This window comes from Typha angustifolia, chromosome 15 (genome assembly GCF_048772165.1).
Source record: "Typha angustifolia cultivar Huaian chromosome 15, ASM4877216v1, whole genome shotgun sequence".
Taxonomy (NCBI): domain Eukaryota; kingdom Viridiplantae; phylum Streptophyta; class Magnoliopsida; order Poales; family Typhaceae; genus Typha; species Typha angustifolia.
The window spans coordinates 7,923,424-7,939,311 of record NC_133253.1 but is presented as its reverse complement, the minus strand read 5'-3'; the positions used below and the strand labels follow the sequence as shown (position 1 = coordinate 7,939,311).

Below are 15,888 nucleotides of genomic sequence, written 5' to 3'. Positions count from 1 at the left end.
TCGTTTTCTTGTCTTCTTTATGTATCCCTCTGTTATTTACTCCAGGATTGGCCCAAAAAAAAAAAAAAAAATGAAAAATTGATGTGAATTGGTGGCAGAAAGCAGTATATTTTGTTCTTGAGAAATAAATTCAGCAGCAGATTACTCAAAGAAAAGACTAATATGCGTTGATTGAGAAGGAGATACCAACTGGGAGCAAAGAGAAGCTACTTAGCCGTGTGCCAGGTTGCCGTCGCAGAGAAGATGACGCCGTCGTCGGGTGGGGGTTGGCTTAGAATTCGCCGGTCGGCCTCGGCGTCATCTCTCCTGCGAGGGAAACCCTTCTCGACGTGGTTAAACTCCGAGGCCATACAGATTTGATTGCTCTGCTGCGAGGTGGGAGAGAATAGAAAACTTCTCATCTAGATAAAGACCATGCGCGGGCGGGCTGATACGATGATGACGACGACGATGATGATGATGAGTGAGCTCAGTGGAGTCAGCTGCTGTCTTATCCCATCAAACGCCTATTAGTCTACAAAATAATTGCGTCCAAGCGTGGCAGTATCTAAGAGGCCAGTGAGATGGGAAGAGAGAATCTAAACTTTGTTGGGGTGCTGCTGTCTGCGAGGAAAAGTTTAGTCCACGTAACTTTCGAAGATGTCGTTGGCTTCTAGACTGAAATATAGAAGCACAGAAATGATGCATACACATCTGCGAAGAATGAATGAGAATTCTAGCCTTACAGAAAGAAAGAAAGCGTGCCAACCGTCAGCTTTCTTTTTCAATGGAAGGACGAAAGGGGCAATTCAGGCGGGCGGGCGGGCGGCCGGCCGAGAGGCATCCGATGCAAAGTCACAGAAGGTACAATACAGAATATTAAATAAAGTTTGGGCTTTTTCGCATATATAAGTGTAATCCTACGTGTGAGCGAGAGAGATTGCATCTGCCTGACTCTCTGACCGTACCAGGTTAAATATTATAACAATCTCCGTCTAGAATATAAGTATTATTTATTAAAATTACTACACACTAACTCAATTAATAATTTACTATTTTATCTTATCAATCTATTTTTTTTATTAAATTAAAGGATATTTATGATAATTTTATCCTTTTTTTTAATCTTTTCTATCACTTTATATTAGATCAAAAAAATTTATTATACTTTAATTTTAAAATATAGGTCAACGTAATAATAGATATTCTAAAATAAAATTTTTATTTTAAAAATAACTAAAATAAATATTTATTCTAGAATTGATTTTATTCTCTTAGAGTTTAGATTTTTCTTCTTCTCGTCTAGAGAGAGGCTTCTTTGCCATCGCCACCTATGGCTCTTCCTCTCTCAGGAGGAAATTGACGAAGGAGGAGGAGAAGATGGTGTGAGATATGCATATCATCTCAGATCTTTATTCACGATAATTGAACCCAACTAGAGGTGATCATTGGGCGGCGGGCCAGGCCGGATTCGAAATGGGCTTTTCGGGCCAATTGGACATAAATGTTTGTTCGCAGCCTAAGCCACCAATAACTCAGGTCGGGCTAGGTTTGCTCTAGGATTAGAATATTCTAAACTGTTATCACCCACTAGGCCATTAAATATTGGGCTTGTGTTGAGTATAATAGGTCTAACACGTAATGTGTTAAATATAAAAAAATATTATATTTTATTACGTCGACTTTAATGGATTTATATAAAGAAATTTTAGTTATATTTTATAGGAATATATTTATATATCGATACATAATTTACTAGATATCTAATGTGGGATTAAAATAATTATAAAAATATGTATGTATTATAAGTCTGGTCATAGATAAGAGTAATGGGTCAGACTTTCGGGCTGGATCGAGCAAGCAAAGGCTCAACTTCCATTATTATTTTGGGCTCGAGTCAGACTCGATCCAAATTAGGCTCGGCCGATTAAAACTGAATGATTTCGGATAGGGGGTTTGGATGGACAGGTAAAACCTAATGATTATCCCTAACCCCAATCCGCGCTCTATTATGTAGAAAGTGAAAAGGGGAGGAAGTCTAAGTGTTTACTGTTGAGGACGATATTATGTTAATATCCACCTCAGTAAAACTTATATTTATAAATAAGTACTATACTTTTCGGATGGATAAGTAAATCTTCTCTATCCTCTTGTCCTTTTGCAATTAGGCCTCTGGATGACGTGATAGTCTACATAGGTCCTAAATAATTTAGTTAGAGAGGGATAGATTGGAAAAATCTATTGACCTGATAGCTCAGCTGCCCTGTCCATCAAATGTGACCCTTAGATTTGCCGGACTAGAGTTTTTTATTTTATTTAAGTACTATTATTCTAGTAAAAATATTTTCCAAAGTTTAATACCGTTCAAATTATTTATCAAATTATTAACATAGTAAAATTGGTGTCTGAAATAGTAATTCTTAGTAAATTAATTAGTTTCCCAAAATTAGTCACTTTCTAAACCAATGTGTTCTGACTTATAAATTGAACGGTATTAAACTTTCTAAACCAATATCGTTGCCAAGATGAGAGAGAAATGAATATAATAATTCTAATTAGAATTTAATTAGACCTCGAATAAAAGAGATATAGATTAAAAAAAGATTATTATAACTCTACGTTGGATTATCCGTTGCTTAAAATTATAAAAAAAAGATAAAGATTATAAGTTCATCTAATTCTTAATTTTAATTTTTTATATAACAGTTTATAAAATCACTTTTCATGGAAACGTTTTGTATTTTTCTAATAGTTTTTAGTGTATTAAAAAATTAATTAATTTACTAAGACTCATTATCTTAGAGAGTGATTTTCATATTATAGTATTTGAGAAATAATTTGAATAATATTGTAGCTTAAAATATAATTTATACTGTAACAATATTTTAGTCAAAAACTCTCAAATTTAAAAATATAAATAATTTAAATTGAGCCTCAAAATAAGCTTTCTTTATTTTTTTTAAATATATTAATAATAGTGTATACATTTTGAGCTTGAGGCTCGATTATTTCGGCAGCCTAATCTTAATAGTGTATACACGAGCAGTGAGCACTCCTCCTGTCCATCGATCCATGGCTTCCTCTTCTCTCTTAAACCCACCTCTCTCCCTCCGCCTCTCCTCCCCCAGACCCTTCCCCAGTAGTAGCTCCCCAGCTCCCTTCCCCACCACCACGTGCGGACCACGAGACAACCGCGGCCCGCTCCAACGCGGACGCACACTAAGCTCCGAAGCCATCTTCGCCGTCCAATCCCTCAAACGCGCCTCCGCCTCCTCCTCGGCGACCTCCTCTTTAGCCGCCGCTGACGTCACCCTCCGCCGCCTCCTCAAATCTGACCTCCTCGCCGCCCTCGCCGAGCTCCAGCGACAGGGCCAATGGCATCTCGCGCTCAAAGTCTTCTCCTTTGCGCGCCAGGAGCCCTGGTACAACCCCGCCGACTTCGCCCTCTACGCCGAAATGGCTGCTGCCATGGCCCGGTGCGGCGCCGGCGATCAAGTCGATGCCTTGGTCGATGAAATGCTCGAGGAGAAGGAGAGGAGCGGTGGGTTCTCGCCGAAGGATGATGTGTGGAAGCTGACGAGGTTGATTAGGGTTTTGATCGCCGCGGGGAGGGGGGAGGCAGTGAGGAGGGTTTACGAGGGAATGAGGAAGGGGGGCTGCGTGGGGGACGAGTACTTGTTTAGGGTTTTGATGAACGGGTTGAGGAAGCTGGGAGAGTTGAAGGCGGCTGATGTGGTGCAGCGGGACTTTAAGGTGTGGGATGAGGGCGGAGAAGTTAAGGGACCGCTAACTGTTTGATGAAATGCTGCAATGGAATATGCAGGTCAGTTGCTTTATCCTATCTTTTTGGATATTTACATGGAACTAGTACTCGTGACTTTGGTATTGAGTATATAAATAAAAGGTTTTAGTCTATTTTAAGTCCACACACTAAACAATGTATCTAAGTAGGTAGATTACAAATTTATTTACGGACTGTGTGACTTCTAGTGGACGTGGATGCCACATAAGATAATTTGTACATGTATATGATAATCGTTGTCTGAGTTAGTGATTGTATTTAACATAAATCACTTTAGGTACGCATAGATAGGAGAGCATTATGATAAAAATAAATCACCGAATGAATCAGAGATGTCAGCAACAACCTTTCAATTAGCTACAGGTATTTGTCGAACAAAATCGCTATTGCCAAAAGAAATTTTCTGTGACATACTTATGTAGCATTAACGTGGACTAAAAGTCACATAGTCCTATAAATAAGTTTGGATTTCACATATTTGCGTACAATGTTTAGTGTGCGGACCTAGATTAGTAAAAGATTCTACATAAAACTCTGAAGAAATTTGGGCCTTGGATTAGTAAACCCTAGATTTAAAGCTGCAGATCTTGTAAAATGATTGCTGAGAAAGTATTTTATCTTGAAGTCGTTAGTAGAGAAAAAAGACAGATCAGTGCGATGTGAAGGAAATAGCAAAGTTGTGATGAAACTATCTAAGCATATTATACCTGGAAAAAAAATTGGGGTTGCCTGCTTTCTATGAACTTATGTAAGCATTGGCTTATTCTTTGTTTGCTTCTTGGGAAGTTGAAATTTGTACTAGGACTATCTAGGATACTCTTGGCTTGTTAGGCCCTTAATGTACCCAAAGGGAGTCCCAGGTTCCCAGTACACGAGGCTCTCTCATATGCAATCTTACCATTGTTTTTCTAGGAGATTATTTCACTATGAATTTATATGTTTGGTTATTTTAGGAACATATATATATATTAGATATAGTACACTGAAGATCTTTGATTAATAGAAAATAAGTGACTCAAGATATTTAATAGTTTGCTCATGATTGGTGAAGACTATTATTTTGCCTCTATAAGGTGATGTTCAGATGTATGATATATGATAAGAACAGGACGGACATCAGTTGCCTTGGGTTGGAGAAAATTGTTGTAGTATGAGTATGTGATTTTGCATTTAGAATTTTATTAAGAATCAACTGGTATATTTGGTTTTCCTTAAAATTGGACTCATTGAATAAATGATTGAATTGGATTTGATTGGGTGATACTAACTAAAATTCAGTTATATCTCCCATTTATCTCTTATTGATCAACTTGCTATCAGACATTTATTTTCGATTTGCCGTTCCATTAAGTATTCTTTCAGTTTTATGTTTGCTTATCCAAATGAAGTTTGAGAACTGTTCGAAGAGTTCAATACAAAAAGAAACTATCACAATTTCGCATTTATGTATTAACACATTTACTCTTGCAACTTATATGTCATGTTTTAATCTAGCCCACCATTGTTGGGAAATTGACATTGTCATATCTGTTAATGATGAACAATTACTTATTTGGCAATTCATGTTACCAGATATCGTTCAAATTCATGTTTAATATTTTGATAATTAATAGAGTATCTATTTTAATGGTTTTTCATGTTTAATAAACTGATGCCTACTCTATATTTTCAGGAAAAAAGGAAAGGTAGATAGGGAATGACCAACATGATTTGTTCTCTTGAATGCTCAATCTCTTCGACAATAATAAGAGATGGGGTAATAATAGCTATCAAAAAGCAGTTTGGAAATTGGGCTTGTTGGCCTCTCCCAGGAGTTATCACTGTTTCAGTTGAGAAACTTTACTACATCCATAGTGTCAAATAATATATCGCAGTGTGTTCCAACTTTCTATTGAAGATTCATTTTATGGACATCAAATTTGTAAATCTGGTATGATATTATTCATATATTCTTCTGCTCTGCTAAAAGGTTATTTGTATCCCTGATGACCTTCACATGTAATTTCTCTTAGTCATAGTATGAAGTTTTGGTTTAGATTAGGGTTTCGGCTTCGTCAAAAAAATGAAATGGTTCCGGTCAGATTCGGTTCTAGTTTCCTTATATCAATTTTAAACTCCATTTGATAAATAGTCATCTTTATTTTATTTTTCAATGTATCACTCAAAATCTAATCACATTTAAGCAGTGAGGTTGTATAAATTAGATTCAAGTCAAAATATAACTCTGAATTTAAACTATATATTAGAAAAAATTATATAATTTGGGAACCCCCATTGTATACTCTCTCTACTAATAACTTCTTAACATGGTACATTCTGTTTTCACACAGCTATAAATTGCTTGCTACTTCAACAAACTTGGCATGAAGCTTCTTATATTAATTTTAGTCATTAAACAATATTATATAATTTTAGTCATTAAATGAAAAAAGAATTAGTATTCATAAAAAGTGTCACTCTAAGGGTTCGAGAAGCTGAAGCTGCGGAATTTTACATTTACAGGAAGAAAAGTGATAGGAATAGAGGTCTTCTCGCTGTGGAATTGTTTACAGTAGAGATTAAATTATTTTTACTTATTAATTATATATTTATTGTACTAGTTTTTACTTGGTTTAATTTGTCAACATGAATTAAGTCAGCCTTGAATCATTGGATTGAGTTTGATTTATTATAAAGTATCTTTCTTCTCCTTTCGTCTCTCTTCCCAAGCTCGGCCAAACTAGCCTGGGTATAGAGTATTGCCCATTACCCAGCAGTGGTATTAATCAATACAAAGCTGCATATAAATAATATAGAAACGATAACAACCAATGGAGCAAATAATGTTTTCGTTGAAACCTCTCAGTTAAAAAGGTGTGAATCCTTTAATACAAATTCAACTCCCAAAGCATAGGCAATAGATAACTCGCAGCGAAATAGGATCATTGTTCAATTCTGCCTTTATATCCGATAGGAATCAGATTGTTACCGCCAACTGGACAATGTAATTTCTAACAATGTGAAGATTTTGAAAGAAGCTGAGTGTCCAGGTGAACAAAATAAACAGATGCATTATAATTCTGCAGTACATTAATTGGTATCTCAACGTGGCGGTGTAATGGGTACAACAAAGGAAAATAAAATTGCCTATCTAGTAGAAAAAATATGGGCACTGAAGGGGCAGAAAAATATGGAGAATGGAATCTACCCCATCTAATTAATTCATTCTGAGTTCAAAAATGAAATATCGTACAGTAGGGTGTGAAGAATATACCCTCCTTTCTCCACCTGAGATTCTTGAACTACTCTCCTACCAAGGGAAATCATCTGGCTACTCTTTACCACACCACTAATTCTTTATACTACCTGCCTCCTGTGTGTCTCCACTACATGATTCCACCTCACAGCTAGCATTCTTATTTCTAGACCCATAGTTCAATTTCAAGGCTGCTACAGGGTCTGAGACTCCACCAGCAAGGAGTCCCCCTCCACTCACCATGCTCGTCCCAAGAAGTGCAGCCCTCCCGGAGTTCTGGAAAACTGATTCGATTTCAACCCAGTTCCTCTTCTGCAGCTCAGTGAAGTTCTCGAGCTGCTTTCCGTGCATAAAAGGCTGCCGATAATCAGCCAAAACTGCAGTATTCCCCAGGTCACCATCTTTGCCGGAAGAAGATGATACTCCAGGTGAAATTCCTTGATGTTTTGCCAACATAAGAGCATATTCTGACAAGGATGAAAAACCAGTTTGTATTCTATTTCCATCCCAGAAGCCATAACTTATTGGCGCCTCTTCTAAGACCAAGCGGCAATTACTTCCAAGCTGATAAGGGAAAAGATCCCCGTCCTTTCTGATGCTGGATGTTGTGGTTGAAGATTCATTGGGCTTGGGAGAGGTACTTTCTTGTGAGGAAGAACTTGATCTTTGTGAGGACAGAGGGTTAAGAACTTTTCCAAAGAGCTTAACATCACCTGTCTGGTGAGATTGCCTCTTTGTTTCTGGGTTTGCATACTGAGAGCAGGGGACCAGCTGAGATTCTGACTTTTCGTTATTACTAGTCGACAGAAATACTTTACCAAGGCTCGACGGTGAAATACTGCAACTATTGAGGTTGTCATTTTGCATTTTTGAAACAAACTGATTTGATTGAGAAACCCCATTCCGCATTGCAACCTGATTAAGCGAAGATTTAAGCATATACTGTTGGTACGGACTTCCAACTACTAAGTTTTGATGCTGCTTGTTCTTATGCTCCTCAAAGTTTAAAGCAGTCTGGGAGGCTACATGATCATTTCCTATAGAACAAATAGGAGGGTCATGAAATGACGAATTAAATTGTGCAGGCTGGCAATTGTCCTGATATGCTGAGATGCTATGGTATTCCTTGTGTTGACATGGGAGATCATTTAGTGGTATTTTATGCTGGAAGGTTGTAAAAGTGCTGGGCCTAGAACAAACATCAACCACATTTCCATGGTGCAAATAATTGTCACTAGCACCCCAATCTGCAGTAAGGGAAAGAGGGTCCCTGCTATTTGCACCCAGATCTATGCTTGCCTGCCTTCTTTTCCTTGATCCAGACTTTGGCAATATCAACTCATGTGAGCTTACTACCTTCTTGAACCCATCAATAGAATGTAATCCAGCACCATCATTTTTCTGAACTCCATCAGCAGTGTGTAAAATCGACCCCACTGACACACTCTCTGTAATGGCCTGCTCAGTTTGAGGGACAAGAACACAACTCCCACCAGACTTCCTTTCCTTATCAATGTTCTCGGCAACTTCAGGAAGCTGTATTGGCACGTTGGAACAGACTGCAGATCGAGGGTTATCCCCTCCATTTACCAGTTTATAATCATATATGGCATGTACCTGTTTATCAATTTTGCTGTCATTTGCCTCGAGGTTTATCCCTCGCAAAACATCCTGCTCACTCAATCTATCAATTTCAGCTTGCTGGGGGCAAACTCCAGCATGTATAAACCCTTCCCCGCTAGCTTTAGCCAGAGACTGGAAATCTGGATTAACCCTGGAATAAGATTGGTCACTGCAAATAGCTGAATGTATCTCAGCAGCACAAGCATCATCAGTGTCACAGCTCCCTTCATTGTCATCAGTCACGGGCATACCAATCTTGGGAGTGGCTCTATCAATTACCTCTAGACCAAGAGACTTCCGAGCCTTCATAAAAAAGATTTTGCACTGCTCCAATGACCTTGTCCCAACAAAATGTGAAATCCTTGCAAAGTTCTTACCATACATGCTCAAAGCACGAATAAATACAGATTTCTCCTCATCAGTCCAATCAATGAAGGCCAATTCATTGCACCCCTCATCTGAACAAGTGTCTTCTTCATATACATTCTGGGTTAGCTCCGGAGAAAATGGTCGGTCCAAAGACACATAGCTCATCTTCTCACCAGGATCAATAGAACTAGTGACACAAGAACTCATTGCCTCAGAGGACAAAGCCCTGCATATGCCAGCTGACACACTAGCAGTTAAATATTCTCTCTCATGAGCTGTAACTTCTACCATCTGAGCCCTGTTGACAGAATCATAACAATCGTTGTAAAACGACTTCAAGTCATGATGGGTTTGGTACCTTGCAGCAACCTTTTGCTGACTTCTCACATTATAATCACTCTTTTCTGCTATGACTGATGCTGCCCCCAAGATATCAAGTGAAGCAGCATTAGTCTCAGGATTCCATTTCTTCCCTGAAGTTACCAGATAGGTGCTGGCAGGTGAGTGTTGCCATTGCTTTCTAACATCTAGACGTTTCTTGACTCCTCTGAAATCCTCTAACTTGTGGTTCTTATAGTAAAACTCAACACAATCTGCTACTGTTTTGTGGTCAAGAGTGGAGGAAATCCTTGAAAAATCTTTACCAAATTTAACAAGCATTACCTTGAAAACTTCTATCTCCTCTTGAGTCCATGGGTTTATTGTTGCTCTTTCCTTCTCGAAAGAAAGTGGATCTTCAACCAATCCATTGTAAGTGGTAAACCTGGTGTGCCTTCTCTCAATATCATCTAAAATTAGTGCAGGCATCTTTATGTTACTCCTGTAAGGCTTGATCTGAGAACCTGATGGCAACTTGCTCACAAAACCTACTAGTTTTTGGCTAGGAACCAGAGTTTGATTACCAGCTGCAATTGAAATGAAGATTCAGATAACACTAAAAATACAAGAAACACAAGTACATGCAGAAAAACTTGCTTCTAATAACTTCCACATACCATGTAATTCAACCAAGATTAAGAAAGCTTGCAATTTTTCTTTTTTTTATTTTACCCCTCTATACTACGACCAAAATTACTTTACCCTCCAATATTTCAAAAAATTTCAAACCAATCTTTATACTTATGAGCAAAGTAAGACCGTTAATTTTTCTGTCCAAGTTAACTGAGCGTGTCTAAATAACATCTAAAACTAAATACTAGGCTGAATTCTCTCTCTCCCTTTCGAATTTTTTATGGACAAAAATACCCTCTTTGGCTTCTTGTTGGGTGGTCTAATAGCAACTTGGAGTGAGTAAGTATCGTCCATCACGAGTTCATACGATCACATGGAGAAGGACCTTCTTTGGTCCAAGTTCTTGTTGCAGCTAGTCCCTTCACTCTCACTTGCAACAACTTCCACACTCCTACACTTGCCAAGCTTAGAAGGAGAATCAGCTTGTCATCCCCCTTAAAATCACAGAGGCAAACCGCATAATCAAATGGGTCATTGAGACCTATAATGGCTTTGTAAAGGAAGACTGAGAGGGCCTATATATAAGATTGGTCCACCCCTACATTATAGAGGTGGAAGAGTTGTTGGAGTAGGCCTTGCAAGGCTATGACGTCCAATCCTTCTGGACCTCCGCTAATGGGTCTAAAGAGGTATCTAATAAGGAGGTGGAGCAACCCAAAAATGATGACTATTAGGGCTGTCAAAAATGCTTGTTGGCTCGGCTCGAGTTCTAAATGAGCCGAGCCAAATTGATTTTTTGAGTTCAAATGTATTATCGTGTCGAGCCAAGCTGGAGCTAGTTTGCTCAAGCTTGGTTCGATTAGGCTCAACACTATATATATATATATCATCTCTTTCTTTATCTTCTTCATGTCCGGCCCTACACCGATAGGAGCCACCACAAGCTTCACAAATGACGAAGCACCACTGCCCACGGGCTCGTCCTCCAAGTTGCTCCTCCAATTGAACCCGTTGGATAGTCACTACTTCTTGGCCGACAATGCGAAGATGTTGGGTGGTAGCAGCAGCGAGATCAGGGACATGAGGATGCTGCCCTTATTCTAATAGATTAGGCATAACAGTCCTCCCTTATTCTGATTGATTAGGCTCGAATCAGGTATAAGGATGTTCACCATGGCTTGCTTATCAAGGATTTTATTAGCGGAAGGTGGTTCCTTCCTCCTCATTCTTCGCCAAAGCCGATTAGGGCAAACTTGAGCCCCTGGTCCACCAACATTGGAATGGCGAGCTCGAGTCTCTTCACCTTCCTCCAATCTCATTGATGTTCTGAGGCTCTCTCCCTCATCTGTCTCATTGATGCCCAGCACCTAAATTCCCCTATCGAGCTAGAGATGAGGTGAGCCGAGCTAAACTTTTCTAGCTTGAGCTAAGAAAATCTAGCAATTGAGCCAAGCCAAATTGGGCCTAGCTTGCTCAAGCTTGGCTTATTTACACCCCTAATGACTACTAGGATCATAATTATGAGAAGGAACCTAGAGATTAAAAAATTCACCAGATTCTACCTTTCTCGAAGAGTCTTGGAAGTTAGAAAAAGAAGTATTCATAGGCAGGGTATTTTAGTCATTTGGGAGGCGTTCAATTAACTTAGACAGAAAAATTAACAGTTTCACTTTAGTCATAAGTATAAAACTAGTTTGAGACTTTGTAAAGTACATAGAATAATGTGATTTTAGACATAAATACAGAAAAATAAAATATATTTAACTCTTTTTAAAAAAAAGAAATTGGGGGAAGGAAAGAAATGCTTTATCGCCTAAGCACAAAACATGCTTAACACTATAAAAAAGATAGTGAATGTAGATCCTAATTAACAAGTGAGCTTGAAGGCCTCTTTAGTAATAGGTGGCAACAAAGATAAACATAGCAACATCTCAAATAAAGAACTAAATCATGATCTGATGCAAAATTTCAAACAATTTAGTAAACTACAATATTAAGAAAAGATTATCAAGTTTCTGAAACTAAGTCATGCAAATCAAGACCTTTTCTAACCACTATAATCTGGTACATGTACTAATTAGACAACAGTAAGCAGTAAGCATCAACTGATTGTGCGAGAATACAGATTCAATAATAAGACTTTGTATGACTGAAAATAGAAAATAAATGATTCAGGACTGACCAGGCAAAGCTAATCGGAACTGGATAGAAGAGTGTTGCTTTTGAAAGTCACCTTGTGATCTACTTAAGTCAATGCGCTTCTTTGACTTTCTTCTGTTCTTTCTAATAGAAAGCAATTGCAAATCCTCCTTCCACAAGTGGTGCAATGCCCTGAATTTAAGGATAAGAACTCTCTCCTTAAACAGTAGTCGGTGTTTCCGCATAGAAAGCTTCTCTTTAACTTTCAAGTCATTCTTCCGGTGACACGAAATGTTTCCAGATCTCCAAAAATCAAACTGAGGTAGATCGGAAGGCAATGACATATTGAAAACTTGTGATGCTCTTTTTGCAGCATCCCTGTTGGAAGTCACAATTAAAGATATTAAGTTACAGTTTGTCTTGCCATATGAGCATGCCTTGATAGAACAATCATTGTTTCTGCCTGTCTCAACACATTTTACATTATCATGACAAGACATAGTTGCTAGCCTCTCCTGGGCATTGTCAAGTAAATATTGTTGTGCTTCTGGGACATTGAGACTATCATTGTCTATAGCTACTGAGCACTCAGTCGAACTGCCATGGTTAAAATTAAAAATCTTAGTCAATTTGTCCTGGTTAAAATTACAAACCCCCACATCCAAGAATGCTGCTTTTTCACAATTAGGTGAAACTATCCCTTTGCTGTCTGTTTCCATATCTTTAACTTGAGCATCTTGTTCTTCACAATTACTGGCAGGAAAGACAACTTCTGTTAAATGTGCCACAGTAGGAGCTAGTTCATGACACTGTGACATAGTGTAAACCTTTTCAACATCAGAAGACTGTAAACAAGGGTTTGATGCATTATTAACTGGTAATGGGGGAGAATATAGATCATCATTATTTTCAGCATCACAATCCAAGGATTTAAATTCACTTTCAAACCAATCAATTTCAAATTCAGTTTTCTCCAACTCCTTGGAAATATCCCCCTTTAATAGCAGCAGTTTATCCATAGCAGCAATCAAGCCGGAATCTCCAAAAAATACATCTTCATTTTGCAATAAATCATCAAGGAATGATGCTAAGGAACTAATATGATTGACCTCCAACTGATCTAACTTCATAGAGAATTCTGAGTAAATGTCAACTCCAAGTTTAGGTGCACAGGCATCAATAGTAGTTATCGGCCTTGTACCCCACTTCTCCTCCATGCCTGCTGTACAAGATAAAAGGTACAATTATAGTACCTTAGTCAACGCTACAACATACACCAATAGTTCCTCTGAGTGAACTATATCAATCATCTCAAACAATAAATAGCTTCATGGAAAAAAAGGAATTCAATAGCAAGATCAGTGTTCAACTAAACTAACTTTTTAATTTGGCACATAAATGGGATCATAAAATATTATAGAATTTGTGCAACCTACCATGAACATATTATTGTGGAATGCCATAAGAGATCATATATGGTACACAAGTTTTCAGGGACATTGATTTGATTATATCAATAAGGTGGAAAAAAAGAACAATCATCTTCATCACATTGGTCGTTCTTTAATTAGATCAAAGAGAAGGTTCCTTTATACCACCAGAAACTTTTGCAAGGCAAACAGGGTGCTTCTTTTGGTCCCTTCCACTTACAGCTCAATAAAAGAATGGCATGCATGCTTCACAAATACATTTTCAAGTTTTCAGCAGTAAAATAAAGTAAACAGCTGCTTTCAGCGAACACATAGCTAGAAGTAGGGGAAAAGCAAGAAGCATCCCTACTCCACATAAAACTACAATATTTCTACATTATCCAATAAGTTGAAACTAAACGTTCTTCAGAATTAGAGCAGATACCCTAGTGTATAATTCTCCATGGGAAAATTGGCAACTTTTCCAATGGATTATGTGAAGCCAGACCTCTATTAAATGATGCCTCATTTCCTAGAATATCAAGATCAGGCAAGAGAATTGAATTCGTGAAGCTTGCATGGACCAGAAAGCAAGCCATATCAGTCATGTATTAGACCAGCACAACCTAGAAGGATGTTTATCTATAAATCCAAAAAATTAACTATATGAACTAGCACAATCTAGAGAAACTTACATGTTAAAGATGTTGGGGAGCCATCAACTCTCGAACTGGCCTGCACAAGAGTATCTTCGACATCAATCCCAGACGAATCTGGGGATCCTTGTACCTTCTGCTTCTCGTACTTCGCCAGCCCCTGCCCCCATCCAAGCCGTGGCTTCTTCTTAGAAGAACCCTCATCAGGCATCTGAGGATATGCCACAGTTGACTGGATCAGGCTCTCTTTATCTGCAGCCTCCGACTCCTTGAGGCCAGCTTCCTCCGGTCCAGACCTATCCGCAATGGCACAGTTCCACTTCGAAGGTCTCCACAAGATGGAAGCCGACAAGAGGTCACGATCGACTGCACGGCCTGTGCCGGAGCCATCAATGGCAATATCATTCGTGCTATTCCTATCTTTCAAAGCGGTCTGAGATGCTGGTGAGATTTGGACGGCGACTGACCTCAGGGCGTTCGGAGAATAGTGCTTCTGCTGATGCTTCGAGAATTCACTGGAAGAATCCCGATAAGGTGATCGCTGGGAGGATTCGCGGCTCTCCCTGTTGATACATCTTCCTCCGTAGCTCCCAGAAGGCTTAAAGTTCTCATCTTTCACCCAAAGTCCATCAGACCGAGAAGGTGGACAACCATAAGCGCCGGAATCTTCCGGATAGGGTTGGTGATAACCTCCGCCCTGACGGTAATAACCTTCAGAAAATAACAATTTTATAAAGGGCGAAATCAGGGAAAATCACAGAATAAAGCGATAAAACATTATATTTCGTCCAGAAACCTGGAATTTACATTGGATCGTAAGGCGAGTACCTGACGGATGCCGGCGAGGCGAATCGCGAGGGAAGCCACGTGGACCGTAGTAGGACTCCCTCCATCGTGGCGTCGAGTAGCCGCCGACGCTCCGGTTGCCTAGGGCATCGTGCCTCCGGTCCCTGGAGGCGAAATCTCTTCGATCCCATGGTGATGATTCGGGAGGCATCAACTTTTCCAATCTGAAACAGACCCTAAAATCCCAAGGAATGTTTCTCCGATGCCTCCAAAGGCCAGATCTGAGCGCGAGAACAGCACTAATTGATCAAAAATCGACAAAAATCGACGAAAATCGAAGAAAAAACAATTCAGAAAAGGTGATTCGGCTCACCTCTCCGATCATAGGGAGAGCTGTGGCCGACAGGGGGGAGAAGCGAAGCGTGGAACCCAATGCCCTCCACAGGCCCCATCAAGCCGAATTTAATTTACCCCCACGTCCGCTAAGCCCTTTTTTCTTAAGGTAAGAATTATAGTTAAAAAGGAAGGAGATCAAGTTCTCTAATCAAAGCATCAAATTCAGTTTTCTTTTCCTTCGTTACGGACTCCCCGGATCGCTTCCCACAAACTATATAGGAAAATTACATCCTTGGCATGACGTGGCAGAGATCAACAAGAGTCCAAAATTAACAGCATACGAGGGATAGACATCCACCAAACTAAGAAAAGAGGGATGTCAAAATGTTAAAATATAGTAAGTGCCTAAAGTCTACTTGGAGCCACTTAGAGGAAATGCAACTAACTTCTTTTTTTTATGTTGAAGAAGATAAGAAAAATTAAAAATTAAAATAAAAGACTTATGTAGGTAACTTCTCTATTAGTAAGGTGGTCATAGGTTTGAGTCCAATTCTAAATAATATTATGAAGAAATTATTTTATAGTTTGATGGCGTGACTTAAT

The 15,888-nt window shown here is 38.9% G+C and overlaps 2 protein-coding genes across 5 annotated transcripts; one reads left to right on the top strand and one right to left on the bottom strand.

Annotated features, from left to right (window-relative positions):
- Positions 1–2,981: 2,981 nt before the first annotated feature.
- LOC140778312 (protein THYLAKOID ASSEMBLY 8, chloroplastic) lies at positions 2,982–5,665 on the top strand. The gene is made up of 2 exons (XM_073122956.1): positions 2,982–3,802; positions 5,454–5,665. The coding sequence occupies exon 1, from the start codon at positions 3,052–3,054 to the stop codon at positions 3,775–3,777; it is 726 nt and encodes a 241-aa protein (XP_072979057.1). The 5' UTR covers positions 2,982–3,051; the 3' UTR covers positions 3,778–3,802; positions 5,454–5,665.
- A 1,146-nt stretch (positions 5,666–6,811) lies between these two features.
- Positions 6,812–15,500, bottom strand: LOC140779806 (uncharacterized). Of its 4 annotated transcripts, none has more exons than XM_073125084.1 (5): positions 15,323–15,500; positions 14,992–15,230; positions 14,203–14,874; positions 12,193–13,320; positions 6,812–9,913 (listed from the first exon to the last, which is right to left on the bottom strand). In XM_073125084.1, the coding sequence occupies exons 2-5, from the start codon at positions 15,158–15,160 to the stop codon at positions 7,110–7,112; spliced, it is 4,773 nt and encodes a 1,590-aa protein (XP_072981185.1). In that variant the 5' UTR covers positions 15,161–15,230; positions 15,323–15,500; the 3' UTR covers positions 6,812–7,109. The 4 variants fall into 4 exon arrangements, with proteins under 4 accessions (XP_072981185.1, XP_072981184.1, XP_072981183.1 ...); XM_073125083.1 differs by having other exon boundaries at positions 12,142–13,317; XM_073125082.1 differs by having other exon boundaries at positions 12,142–13,320; positions 15,323–15,499.
- Positions 15,501–15,888: the final 388 nt, after the last annotated feature.